The sequence below is a fragment of the Condylura cristata genome, unplaced genomic scaffold (assembly GCF_000260355.1).
Source record: "Condylura cristata isolate star-nosed mole 26May11 unplaced genomic scaffold, ConCri1.0 scaffold00028, whole genome shotgun sequence".
In the NCBI taxonomy this organism is placed as follows: domain Eukaryota; kingdom Metazoa; phylum Chordata; class Mammalia; order Eulipotyphla; family Talpidae; genus Condylura; species Condylura cristata.
The window spans coordinates 13,620,087-13,634,019 of NW_004567129.1; the positions used below are offsets into that span (position 1 = coordinate 13,620,087).

General features: G+C 37.6%; 1 protein-coding gene across 4 annotated transcripts in view; it reads right to left on the reverse strand.

Annotated features, from left to right (window-relative positions):
* Positions 1–13,933, reverse strand: part of AP1G1 (adaptor-related protein complex 1, gamma 1 subunit) — a 98,656-nt gene continuing 84,723 nt past the window's right edge. For 3 of the 4 annotated variants that reach the window (XM_012730622.1, XM_012730621.1, XM_004690406.2), the window contains 10 exons: positions 13,385–13,507; positions 13,103–13,192; positions 12,364–12,491; positions 11,483–11,587; positions 10,691–10,832; positions 10,371–10,497; positions 6,531–6,638; positions 6,252–6,412; positions 3,246–3,344; positions 834–2,133 (listed from right to left, as the gene is read on the reverse strand). In XM_012730622.1, coding sequence (XP_012586076.1) covers positions 2,032–2,133; positions 3,246–3,344; positions 6,252–6,412; positions 6,531–6,638; positions 10,371–10,497; positions 10,691–10,832; positions 11,483–11,587; positions 12,364–12,491; positions 13,103–13,192; positions 13,385–13,507 — 1,185 coding nt within the window. In that variant the 3' untranslated portion in view covers positions 834–2,031. Of the gene's footprint in view, positions 2,134–3,245; positions 3,345–6,251; positions 6,413–6,530; positions 6,639–10,370; positions 10,498–10,690; positions 10,833–11,482; positions 11,588–12,363; positions 12,492–13,102; positions 13,193–13,384; positions 13,508–13,933 lie in introns of all 4 variants that reach the window. The other variant, XM_004690405.2, reaches the window with a different exon arrangement.

The following is a 13,933-nucleotide window of genomic DNA, read 5'->3' on the forward strand; positions in this document are numbered from 1 at the left end:
AGACAAATTCTATTCAAGAAATCCACCAGTATTATGTCAATCCTATCATGTTTCACAGCATTAAGTATCCATCCAATGAAATCAGTCCACCAAGAAACCTTTAAAGGCTACTTTTCATTGCACGGGCAGAGCAGTTGTTGGAAATACATACTAGTCCACAATTATTTTCCTGAAAAATATTCAAAAGATTATATCCTGTTCCTGATTCAGTCAACCATTTACTCAGTGGAATTAAATGTTAGCAGCTCTTGCTCTTACTCATAAGACCAGAAAGATTCCACTTTGGAGCCTTTAGGTTCAACTCCAGTTTTGTCAAATGTTAGGAATAGTCTAGCATCTGATACAGAGCTAGTCTTTGACAAGACACTGAAGATTTTAAGGAAAGGCTTGGAGAAAAGGAGAGGGAAAATATGGATATTTATATCCACATTTAAAAGAGAAACCAGTACAGTAATGATTAACATTTTAAGAACAAGGTGAGCTGGACTTTCCCTTTTTTCTTCAGTGTCTCAGACATGGTGCCTGTGCACCTGAATGTACATAGTACATTCAGCACGTGCCATGAAACTCACCTTAGGTCATTCTAGCAACTCTATGCTAAGGTTTGAAAACACAGAGGGTTCTTTATAAAAACCACTGGGCACTCTCACTAGGTTAAAAAGTTCCAGACTGCAATTCTTTGATGCAGATATTCATGAGATTAGCCTCTCTCAAGAGAACCACTTCTCAGATTCAGGAAAGGATAGTCCTAGCCTATGGTGTCCACAAGACTTGGGGGGGCAAGGAAGCTACAAGGCTTCATTCCAACACCATAAAGTACAATATAGGAAAGATTTCTTTAACCGTGTGGTCTTTATTTCAGTGCCAGTGTTACAGATACAACACAAATGTTCCAGTTAGAAGAAGGAATTCAAACGGAATGCCGAGGTCGAAGCCAGGCTCAGGAAATAAAAAGGGGGGTTTGAAGTAATGGAGAAGATGACTCCAATATGCTCTAGGATGAGTTTGATACTCACTCTTCCTATGGGCAATGGTGTCTGAGCTTTAAAAGTGGTGAACTCTTCTTTCCACCCACTTACCATAGTTCAAACAGCAAGTTATGGGCTTCGGACAAACTTTAAAATATCTGGTGGGAATAGGGGCATTATTAGTGACTATTAATGTATCTTTTAGCAGCTGTCCACTTTGTACTTTAAGGGCAATTGATTTTGAAAACATTGGAGAATATTCATGACTACAGCTAAAGAATGGCGAGAAAGGGGAGCTGGAAGAGCCTTGGAAGTTTCTATTACAAATAGAGCACCATATCCTTCATGCCAAATCTCAACAAAAACTCTTTGAACTGCATCTGTCCAGTGTTTACAAATAATCAATCTCTCAAGGTCTGACCAGTTCTTGGTAGCAAACATACATACATGTGTGTGTCTGTGTGTATACAGCAATGCACAGAAAAGGCTACCAGGAGCCTAATGCCTCTTTCAAACATTGGGGGAACCAGAAGAAAAAGGCAGGGCTCCCTAATGTCCATTGTTACATTTCCATTTTGAATGCCAGATGTAAGAAGCGCCTGAAGATGGTGACCAGCTAGTGAGGAACAAATTCCCCACCTCGCCCAGTTCACAGAGAAACACAGTAGAAAGAAGGGGCAACTCTTTGCTGCAGAGACAGAGTGAGTGTTTTCTTGCTGTGAATTCCAGTCCTCTCCTCCAGACCAGCTGCTTATTTCCTCAGGGCCCAGGAATGTTGATTCTGGCTGTAAATGTGGGAGGGGTGGAGAAGTGCGGAAAAAAGGAGAACAGGAGGAAGAGTGCAAAGTAGCCTCCTGAAGCAGCCGGCCTCAACAGTGGAGGAGAGGAGACTAGTCTTTAACAATGCTTCAAGGTCAGCAATAACTTTAGGAAAATCCTCCTCAACAGCTCTCTTCAGCTCCTCATGCCCATGGTACAGTCGGGGGGACTTGCCAGCGATCACAACCTCCTTCCCAGAGTTCCTTTGATTGAGTGGGATAAGAATGAGAATGGTGCCGGAACCTCATTGCCAGGACTGAGGGGGAAAGTTGTTCACCTCCGCTAGATCCTGCATTGCTGAGCCCTTGTGATTATATGTGAGCTTGATCCGCATTCGCAGCTGTTGCTGTGAGCAAGAGAAGATCATAAATTAATGGCTGGAATAAAAGCTCTAGAACCTGTTAAAACAAAGTCGTCCCTTGAAAATGACACATGGGAAACAACAAAAACCTTGCAGGACTCCAGCTATAGTCAAGGGACCAGCACTATGCAGCCAAGTAGCGGAAATGCACTCCCAGAACACTTCTCCTCTGGCTTTGCTCCTAGAACTGCATTGAGAGGACTGCACCACTCTGGAGCATTTCCTAGTAACATTTGCCAAATGCATTTCAAATGTTTCAACCCTTGTATCCAAGTTTCTAGAAAAGTGAGGTAAGCATACTCTTCTTATAGGCATATGTGAAAACTTGTTTCATTCCCAAGGCATAAAAGGGGAAAGGGGAGTATAAATTTACAGATAACAATACCAGGATTAAGAGATCTTACTTACAAGTACCTTTTTTACTTTATGTGGCAAATTTCAAGCATTAAAGCACTAAGAACATTTTTATTCTATGTATCAGGCTATCAAGAGAATTTCTGTTTGTGTTACATAGTCAGATATTTAAAATACAGCGAGAAGCAGAAGAAAAGGACGATTATACTAATAATTATGAGACACTACTAAAAATCTTTCAAGGTGAAATTCTCTGAGCCATTTTCAAAATCTGGCCAAATTGATTATGATTAAGAGGAGTAAATTTACTTATCTGAAAAGATGAAATAAAAAATATTGCTAAGTTTCAGATTCTAAAGCTAATTTTCATTTGGCTACTTCATTAAAAGTGTCCCCACTTTTGCTATGCATACTTAATAATTACTAATAAGTATTAATGTGAACATTTGGTTGAACAAATGTTCTTACCATTTGTTTAAAGATGAAAATGTCCCCATCCCCCACACAAAAAGTAGACCTTTAAGCCTTTTAACAGAGGGTTTTTTAAGCTGCATTTTAATAAGATGCCACTAACCCATTTAATGTGTCTGGATCTGTTTATTACCTATAAAAGAACAAGGAGACATTTTCATAGATCTCTTCTCTAACTATGAGTCAAAGAATTCCAGAGAAACAAAGTCAAGTTTTCATTCAGAAATGCACTTACACCTTGCTCGAGTCCTATTTTCCAGGGTGCTACTCACCTTCTGTGGGTTCAGCACTTTAATGACTTGTGTGACAGTCCCTGTATTAAATGCTGGGACAATGCTGCTGCTAGGAGACAGAAGCTGCAGCTGGAACGTCTGGGGGAAAAAAGGGCATGCTTCAGAAAAAGTACTGCATTTAATGCTATCTCAGCGATGTTCACAAATAAGAATCTGACATCCAGATGATGGCTCAACAAGTGATATATTTGCCTACTGCTACTTTCAGTTGTTTTCCAGAAACCAGCAATTCATAGTACATGGGCTGACCATCACTTCCTGGTGTTTATAAAACTTCACTGTTAGAGTCTTTGATCATGAAAACTAGCAATGACCCAGTCTCCCCTTTCTGGTAGAAGGAACTTTAGCCTACCATGTTCCAAAAAGTGACCGATTCTTGCTTTGGCAGCTTCACTTAATAGTAACTATTCAACTATGCAATATCCATGACCAAAAAAGAAAAAGGCTAGAAACAAATAACAATAACAAAAAGTTTTCTAAAAACAACAAACCAGCATACTATTTACCAACTACAGGCCTCAATGCTCTCATGTGTTTGGATGGCTGGGATCCAAACTTAGATTGTTAGCACTGTTTTATACACTAGGATTTTTTAATTTTGAAAGTTTAGTTTCTGAATTTTTTAAGGGAAGGGAGAAGGAAAAGAGAACAGAGAAAAAGGGAAGAAAAAAAAGAGGAGAGGAAGGGAAGGAGAGAGAAGTCTATCTAATCTTACCTAAGGCCAAAATTACAAGAATGGAGATTTAATCTCAATGCACTTCTGATTTTGGGTCTTATTATAATCTTACTGTCAAGATAAGTTGTGTACACTGAAATGTAATTTATTTACATTTATTTTATGACATGTACGACTGCTGTAAATTGAGATGAACAATATTATTTTATCTATCACTGAGGCTTCCAATTAAACTTTGAGAAATCTCAAACTACATCTCCCAGAATTGACATCTTCTAGTAAACTGCCAGAATGACCACAGAAAGGGAAAAAAGAGAGGCACCAGCTGTATGTTCCCCAGGCTTTTCAGAAAACAGGGAGCCATTTCTTTGGTCATATATATTCAATATATGATGTGTAGACATCAAAGGGACAGGCACTACTCAAACAGAAATGCCACATAAATGTTACCATGGCAAAACTGGAAGAGTCAATATTATCCAGCATGCAGGTGGCTCTGTAGTAAACAAACCAGGCAAGATTCTTGCCAAGAGAATTAAAATTCACAGAGCATATTAAGCATTTTAAGAGCTGTATACCTTCTTGAAACATGTGAAAGAAAATAATCAGAAGAGAACTGAAAGAATAGGTACTTGGATCCTACTGAAGCACCAGCCCGCTCCACCCAGAGCAGCACAGTCTGTGAGAACCAATGGGAAGGAACCTGAACTGCTGAAATCCATTCACTATAAATTCATGGCATGATAGGTAAGGAAAAAAAATAATAGGAGACCTCTGGATTATATATAAAAAAAAAGTCCTTCATTTTAGATTATGGTCAGTAAACACAGGCCATAGTAGAATCTATAAAATATGACATTTCATTATGAAACTCAAGATATACCATTAGGATATGTAAATAGCCACTGCACAGTAGAGCACCAAGAACAAAGCCTATATTTTAAATAAAAGAGATGGTTGCTAGGACAGTAGCCTAAAGCAACAAATGTAAAGCACTAAACTGCAAATTCTAACATTTACAGAGTGCCGAACAGATGAAAAGTGCTTAAAACAGCACCTTGCACATAAAACACTTGTTCTCCAAAGGAACACTATGAAGTAGATATCATTATCACCAGCACATATTCTTTTGAAGAGAAATCTGGAAATAACTATAAGTATTTATAATAATAATACACCCTTGGCCCTCCTTGGTAGCATAATGGGTTAGGACACAGCACAACAAGCTAGCTGCAGCTAGCCCTGCCTGCCCCAGAAGTGATCCACATTCCTCGGCAGACCTCTCCTGACCCGCCCGCCCACTGCTCCCCTCAGCAGTGTACTTTACTGATCTGCCTGTTCTGCTCCCCACTCTGTCTCTGGTGAATCTTCTCACCACCCCTGCACTTCTGGCTTGTACCAGTTCTGTATGCACAAATAAGTAAATCTTCAAAAAAAACTTAAAAATTTAAGTAAAGAAGGTTGCAAGTCAGCAATAGCCACAAATTAAGGGTCTTCCATTTCCAAATGTGTACTGTCTGAATGCCATAGTGCTTCCATGTCACTGCAAAGATTACATTTGTTTAGTCTAACCTGGGGTTGGCAAATATGGCCCATGGGCCAAGGATAAACACCTATTTTGTAAATGTTTTATTGGAAGACAGTCACACTCATCTATTGAAATATACTATGTTTTTACATTATAACAGCAGGACTAAGTATGTACAAGAGACCACAGAGTCTAAAATACTCTGTATTTTACAGAAACTTCTTTCCTACTCACTTTAAATCTTTATTTAAAACTTCATTATTCAAGATGGACATAAACACTCCTTAAACTAAGACTTGATATAAACAAAACCTCAATTTATGAAAATAAACAGTCAATATATCAATAGTAAACTAGAAAAATAAAGGAGTGTTTCTTTCACTTATATAGCGAGATGAAAAATTTTAACTCTGATCCAGTTACTAGACTGCCAAATAGATCAAGTCCCTCATTTGATCTTCAACCCCGATACAGGAATATGTGCTCTTTTTGCTATTTATCACTCTGTTACTTAACTCATCTTATTTTCAACAGCCTGAACACTAAGGAACCACATTGTAAAATTTTGCTCTTACCAATGTTCCCCAATACTAACCACAGTACTTCTGACCAAATGAAATGCATTCACTAAAATGGCAAACTTCAGTAAACCATACTAAGTAGGTACTTTATTGTTAGTGTGAATTAAGTCACAAACATTAAAATAAATCCCTTGCCAAACGCATTTTTTAAAAAACCAATCTTTAAGTCAAAGGAAAAAGGAAAGAACACACTGTAGCACCTTTGGTACTGCAGCCTGGAAAACAAAGTCTGTCATGTCCAGCTCAGTGCTGTTGGAGGCCTGTATCGTTATCACTGTGACACTGGGGTTGGTGTTTGACCGTTCAAAGGTAAATTCTATCTTCAAGCCATTCTTACTGTACGCTGTGATGGAGGGGATACCTGGGAAAGCACAGGAAGGTCAGTCTAGCTGTAGTCAGCCTAACGTTTGCAGAATAACTACTCCCTTTCTTCCATAACCCCTCTCCTTGCTCTACAGAGGCAACACCAGTGATCATACCTGTAGAGATGTCATTGAAGAGAGGCTGTGATGAAAGTCCATCCAACAAGAAGGGGGGCTGGGATACCTGTGGGACTGAGGCAGGGGAAGGAGCAGCAGCGGGAGCACCTAAAAGAAGTATTTTAACAAAAGGTCAGACTTTAGCCAGCATGACAAAATTCTCAAAGGAAACATTATAGTCTCAAGCCAAAGGAAGGAGTCCTTCAAGAAGGTATAAAAAATATCACTCATAAAGGCAAAGAGCTAAAAGATACTACAAAAATAAAAACCCTCAGGCAGGATACAATGTTTGCTACACAACAAATAGATGAGTACACAGAATTACAAATATGATCTATAATTTCAAAAAACTCAGTTTAAAAGTGGTAAGAGATGTGAACAAGAAAACATTTTAGAGGGAACTTGAATGAAAATGGAATCAACGAAAAGATACTTAACCTTACCATACAAAGAAAAGGAAATTTAAAATTCAAAATGAGGTATTATTACACACCCATCAGAAAGGAAAAAAATTCAAAATGTGGTAATACGAGAAACTACTAAGAATTCAAAACAGGGGCTTCTTAGTTCTGGCACAGGAATGTAAACCTGTACAAACTGTAGAACAATTTGGCATTAAGAATGTTGAACATGCACATGCCTCTTAAGTTCCTAAACCTCAAAATTAATGAAATGTTAGACCAGATGATCCTTTGTTGTGGAGGCTGTCTTGTGCACAGGAAGATACTTAGCAGCATGCCTACTTTCTACCCATTAAATGATAGTAGCATCCTCCTAGTTAGGACAGTCAAAAATATCTCCAGGTACTGCCAACCCCCCATATGCAAAATCTCTCCTAGCTGAGACCCATTATCTTTCTTAAGAATGCTTTTGAAGACAAAACTTGGAAGCTGATCATAGATTTGTGGCAAACAACAGGGGAGGAGGAGAAAGACAAGTCAAAAGAGGGGAGGGAAGAGCACAGGGACTACGGTGATAAATCACAAGGGACTATGGGAGAAGTACAGAGAGTACACTTGAGGGGAGAAATCAAATGCTGTACAAAGATAACAATGGTGCAAGGAAATAAATATAAATTTAAAAAAATTTAAACTATAAAAAAGAAAACTTTTGGTTAATTCTTGCATAAGTACACACAGAGATATGCAAAAGTGTTACACAGTAAAACAGTTTCTAACAGAGAAATAAAGGAAATAACAAAAATATCCATCATACAGGTAATGGGTAAGTAAATTGTTATGTATTGACAAAATTAAACCATACTTAATATTGAAAATGTGATTGCAATAGAAATACACTTAATGTGAGTCATTCTCTTAAAATACAATGTTTAGCAAAAAGATAGTAAGGTACAAAAGAACACATTCAGTTGGGTAACACTTTGAAAAAACGTAAAAATTGGGCCCTCCCTGGTGGCGCAACGGGTTAGGATGCAGTGCTATAAGCTGGCGCAACTGCTTCAGTGAGAGTTCAATGCACCTCCCCAAACGGTGGGTGACCCACATGGCGTGGCAGACCTCTCCTGACCCACCCACTGCTCGCCTCAGCAGTGTACTTCGCCTATCTGCCTGTTCTACCTCCTGCTCTGTTTCTGGTGAATACTCTCACCTCCCCTGCACCTCTGGTCTGTACCCCAGTTCCGTATGCATAAATAAATAAATCTTAAAAAAAAATGTAAAAATTGGTGAAATAGTACTCTATCAAGAAAGGCTGAGGAATGACCAATACAAAATTTAAGCAATGATCTACAACAGATAGCAGTTACCTCTGCGATCAAGAGGGAGGGAAGCAACCACCAGATTGTAATATTGATCAGATCCTTCCAAGTAAGAACAAGCTGAAGGGCATACAATCAAAGGCTAGCATAGAGCATGACCATGAACTGAGAGGAATCAGGATTCTGAGAAGTATGCAAAATTCAGCAAAATAAATAGAATGTATTTTATATGTAAACAGATTTCAAACTACTTATAAAATTAACTGAAAATATACCATTAAAAAAAATAAGGTTAGGGCCCTCCCTGGTGGCGCAGCGGGTTAAAGCACAGCACAAAGAAGCTAAAACCACTTCTGTGCATGAGTTCGATCCCCGCCTGCCCCGGAGGTGACCACATGGCGTGGCAGAACTCTCCTGACCCGCCCACTGCTCCCCCAGCAGTGTACTTCATCGATCTGCCTGTTCTGCACCCCACTGTCTCTGGTGAATCCTCTCACCCTCCGCATCTCTGGCCTGTCCCCCAGTTCTGTATGAATAAATAAATAAATCTTAAAAAAAAAAAAAAAGTTAAAAAAAGAAGCCTAGAGGCCCTCCCTGGTGGCGCAGCGGGTTAAAGTACAGCACTGAGAAGCTAAAGCCACTTCCACATGAGTTCGATTCCCGCCTGCCCCGGAGGTGACCACATGGCGTGGCAGACCTCTCCTGACCCACCCGCTGCTCCCCTCAGCAGTGTACTTCGTAGATCTGCCTGTTCTGCTCCCCACTCTGTCTCTGGTGAAGCCTCTCGCTGACCCTGAGCCTCTGGCCTGTACCCCAGTTCTGTATGAATAAATAAATTAATTAAAAAAAAAAAAAGCCTAGATATTTTTTAAAAACAAGCACATTAGAAAAAACATGACACTAAAATCAAGCAAGGAAGGTTAGCAAGAAATACAGATGGTTAAACAACCATAAGATTTTTAAAACAAATGTGAACACCATAATACATGTGGCCAAGCACATAACCAACAAGGTATACAGAGAAATATTCACATAGCTCAATTTCCACTATTTAAATCATGATATATAAGTATGTCACTGTACAATGGCTTAAGGACTCTAAGACTCAAAAATTAACTTACAGCTATAAAGAAAAATGGGAAAGTGCGTTTAAGACACACTGTGAATAAAGAAAGGAAAATTGAGGCTTTTGAAGATTTTTATCACTTTACCTTTTATATAGTCTCTTATATAAATAGAGGCAAATAAGAAAGAACAAAAACAAACCTAAATGTTAAGACCCCATGACAAAAGGAACATGCAAATGAAAATGCATGTATGATGCAGGTATGTGTATAAATATTAAACATCCCTGGAAATAAAAATTAACTTTTAGGCCAATCTTTCACCTGCTCAGGCTTTTCAAAATGATAATATACATGACTTATGACTACAACAAGACTGGAAACCACATACATTGAAGAAAAAGTCAATAGCATTTATGATTCACAAAGCATACAAAGTACATACGTCATGCAGGCACTTTCCTCATAAATACCCTGTGAGCTAAGTATTTAACACCCTATTTTAAACAGATTCAGATAAACTAAATTACTTAGTCTAATGAAAGCAATTCAAATTAAGGAAAAACTGATATAATAACGTTATCTGTTAAGGTGTTATAGAAAATAACTGGAAACACATCAAATGTCCAATATAGTAAACTGAGTAAATAATGGCAAACTTCTAGAGTAAAAACGGTTATATTAGATAACCACTTACAATTATAATTAAACAGGACTCTGTACTATGGAAATGTTGACATGTTTAGAAGCATAACATCTACATACTAAGTTTTGTAATAACAACTATGGAGTTGTTTTTATTTTAGCATCTGAGGATTTGAAATCATCTGTGAATGACTCCAAAATACCTAACAAGTTAATATTTTGAAATTTTGTTAAGACATAGAAAATTAACTCTGGGGGATACTGAAACTGGAAAACAATCTTTGAGATTCTGTTCTTCTTTCTTACTTTACCACTTCTATCCAGTTGACTGACATGTTAGAAATTCAATAGTCATTTTTTCCCCCAAGGTTTTTATCCCAATTTAAGCGTTAAATAACTCATGTCTGGCCTCACCTGTAAGGTTGATGTCTCCCAACAAATCAAGAAGTTCTCCACCAGCAGAGGCTGGTTTGCTTGTAGGTGCAGTTGGAATAACAGGTGTTAGGTCATTTCCTCCCAACAAATCCAATAAATCACTGGCCTAAACAAGGAAATAATATCTCAATTCATTAGTTATTTGTCTAATCTATAGCTAGTGCAAAATTCTCCCAACACATACAAATAAGGAAACAAAACATCAATCCAACTAAGAACACTGAAGGGAATCAGCTTAGAGATATGTTAGAGGAACTGTAAGGTTATCAGAAACCCTGAATACGCAAATGAAAGACTACCTGGCTGGTAGATTGTGGCCCAGCGGGTGGTGGCTTGGTCTCTAGAGGAGCTGGTTCTGTCTCTCCATTTGTCTGTACAATTTCAGTTGGGCCATTTGTGGTCACTTTTTCCATGACTGGCATTCTCTCAAGCAGGGCAGACCTGGAAGAATCTGAAGTGGTTAAATTCTAGGCAGTTAACCTACATTCCCTACCCCAAACTATCACCATAACTATACTGGAGCCAGAAGAGGAGAGCTATCACTCCTTTCAACCCTGAAACACACACATTGAAAGAGAAGGCAGATTGCAAGAACACATGACCTAAATTCCCATTTGGATTAAGGACAGGGAAGGAACCCTGAATGGACAAAACTGTCAACCTAAATCCTGAGAGATTGAGATTTCTCAGTGACTGCAGTAACATCGAAATAAACTTAAAGGTTTTAGTCTCCAATCAAAGATATTCTGTATAATAGAAGGGGCAGTGACATGATCCAAAATGTTAGTAGTAATGGTATCTGAATGAGATTCTCTTTAAAAAAATACAGTTCCTGCTAAGTAACCAAATAAAATGGAAAATGAAGCAAAGTTTCCAGAACAAAAGGAGAGAAGAAGAAAATATAGTTAACTTACTTATCAGCTAGGTAGAATAGATGGACAAAACAGAAGCAGCCAAGCAATCAGAACTAAATTGAATTGTGAAGTCAGTTAATAAAGCACAAGGAGTTAAGTATCCTTTATGGATTATCATGACGACAAATTGCCTGGGATGCTAAAAGGCATACTCATTTCTTCACTTCTCTCACTTACCTCATATGGTCATATTTCTTAAAAAGTGCATTATATTCTACTGCCCTCTGCTGGAGTTCCACATCAATGCTGCTTCCGTAGATGGAAACCACTTTCTTAATTCGGCTTTGGAATAAAATGATAAAACAGTTCAGATATTCAAAAGAAAATTCATAAGTAAGCAGAGAACATAGTGTTTCAACTAGAGCTTTCTAATTAAAATTTTTAAATACCTATTCTTTCTTAATTTTTCAAAAATAAAACTCTATTCATCCAACATGTACCTCAACACCATCAACCATTTACAATACACTTATTGTAACAGTAATGCAATTGTCCTCTCTTAATTATTCCTTCTACTGATGCTTGTTATATAAAAGTTCCAGTTATCAATTTACTAGAAAAGAAATTTCATTCTCTTCTTTGATAACTTAAGTTTCTATCAACAAAAGGGTCATAACGCCAGACTTGTCAACAAATTCTAGCTCACAATTTAAAGGTCTTGTGTTGAAAAGCAAAGCAGAAAGTCTAAGAAAAATTAGCTGGGAAGCTGATTTAAGAACTGACTTATTCAAAACAGTGAAGAATATAATTTGAATAAACAATTAATCCTTATGATTTTTTTTCCTATTTAGACATCCAAAATATTTTAACACCAGAAATCTTTACATGGGGAAGTAATTTCTCTAAGTATGAAATTAGAAGTCTGGTTTTAAAGCATAAGCTTTTAATTTCAAAATAATCAGTGGTGGGGAGAGAAGAAGAAAAGAATAAATAAGGATTAACTGCAACCTGATGATGTAAAATAGGTATATGCAATTAATTTTACTATTTTCTTTACTTGAAATTTCCCTTACGAAAATTACAAAACAACCCTTACACCCTACTTTCTCCATACTCACTTTACAGTACAGGTGAATCGAGTAGAAAGCTTCATAATGGCAGTGAGGGCATAACCTCGAGTCACAGAAGTAGACATATTAGAGATTAGAACACTTTCTAAAATATCCAACACTTCATCTTCTGTAACCTGGGGAGAACGTAAAGACAAGTTAGAATGAGTTTACAAAGTAAATGTCGAAATCTGCTATCAAGTCTCAGAATGCCACAGAAAAACAATCATACCATCATTACCAAGTGTCTAATATAATCTATACTTTGTCAAGGTAATTGTCCAAGTTGATCCATCAATCAGAAACTGAGAGAAAGGAGGCTAAAAAAAGAGAAAAATCCCAGAGGACTGAAAGGCATGTTATAGCTTTATGAAACAGGAGCGGAAGAAAAAGATCCACAGATTTCTCCTAAAGTCTGATGTTTAATGAACAAATGTAAACATGTCTCATTTCTTCTTGTTTACTAGCAAGAAGATAAATCATTCATACACACACACACACACACACACACAAACACACAGATGAGAGCTATTATCATTCAATGAGCTGGAGTGGGAAATAGGTCCTAAAGTGGTCTAAAACTGGCCCAGTAAGTTTCCTCTCAAAACTGGATTGTTTTGCAATTTAATTCTAATGCTAATTCTTTGAAAGGTTTTCAAAAGAAGCAACATCACCTCCCCATTAAATATTACCAGCTTATAACCTTAAACACTACCTCCCCCACTTAACAAACAGCCAGAAGGTGTACCTGAATCGGTTCCTCCTCTTCACATTGGCCAGACACCAGAAGATCTCCATATTCACCAATACACCATGCAGCTACTTGTACCAAAGGTTGCTGTCAAAAAAGGCACCACACACAGTCAAAAGAATTAATGCATATCACAGTTTATCACAGTTCATTTAATCATAAAGGTCAAATCAGGCATAGGTAGAGTGTTAGTTATACAAACACACACACACACACACACACACACAATAAAGGATTATTTTCCCCTTAAAGTAAAAGACAGACAAATGAATTACTCACTTGAGAATAATCACCAAGAATTGCTTTGTACAAGCGCTGGACAGTATAGGCGTGCATCTCTACACTATTGGTTATTAACTGGATCAAGTTGGGAACAGCATCATCACGAACATAGCTTCCTGCCTAAAAGGAAATGCAGACAGTTACCCGCTAAAAATACATAGTAATGATAACAAATATTACCTATGGCTGTTGTTGTTAAAAGAAGACTACCACAAAACACCCCAAAGACAATATTCCTTTCAATTCTCAGATTGATAACCAGTTCAAACTCCACAATCTTACATAAATGAATATTCTAAGTTATAAAATTTTATAAAAACAAAATCTTCTTTTTCCTAAGTAAAAGTAAAATATAAAGGTTTAAGTTTCAAGGAATACATTTTCTACTTGAAAAAGACTGAACTTTCTAAAGCATAAGAAGTACACTCACTGGGAAATAATTAAAAACGCCTCTCTTGTTGGCGAGAAAATAACAAAAATAATGAACAACCATAGACCAGAGACATTCTGTGGGGGTGGAGTGGGGAATGGGATCAAAAATGGGGG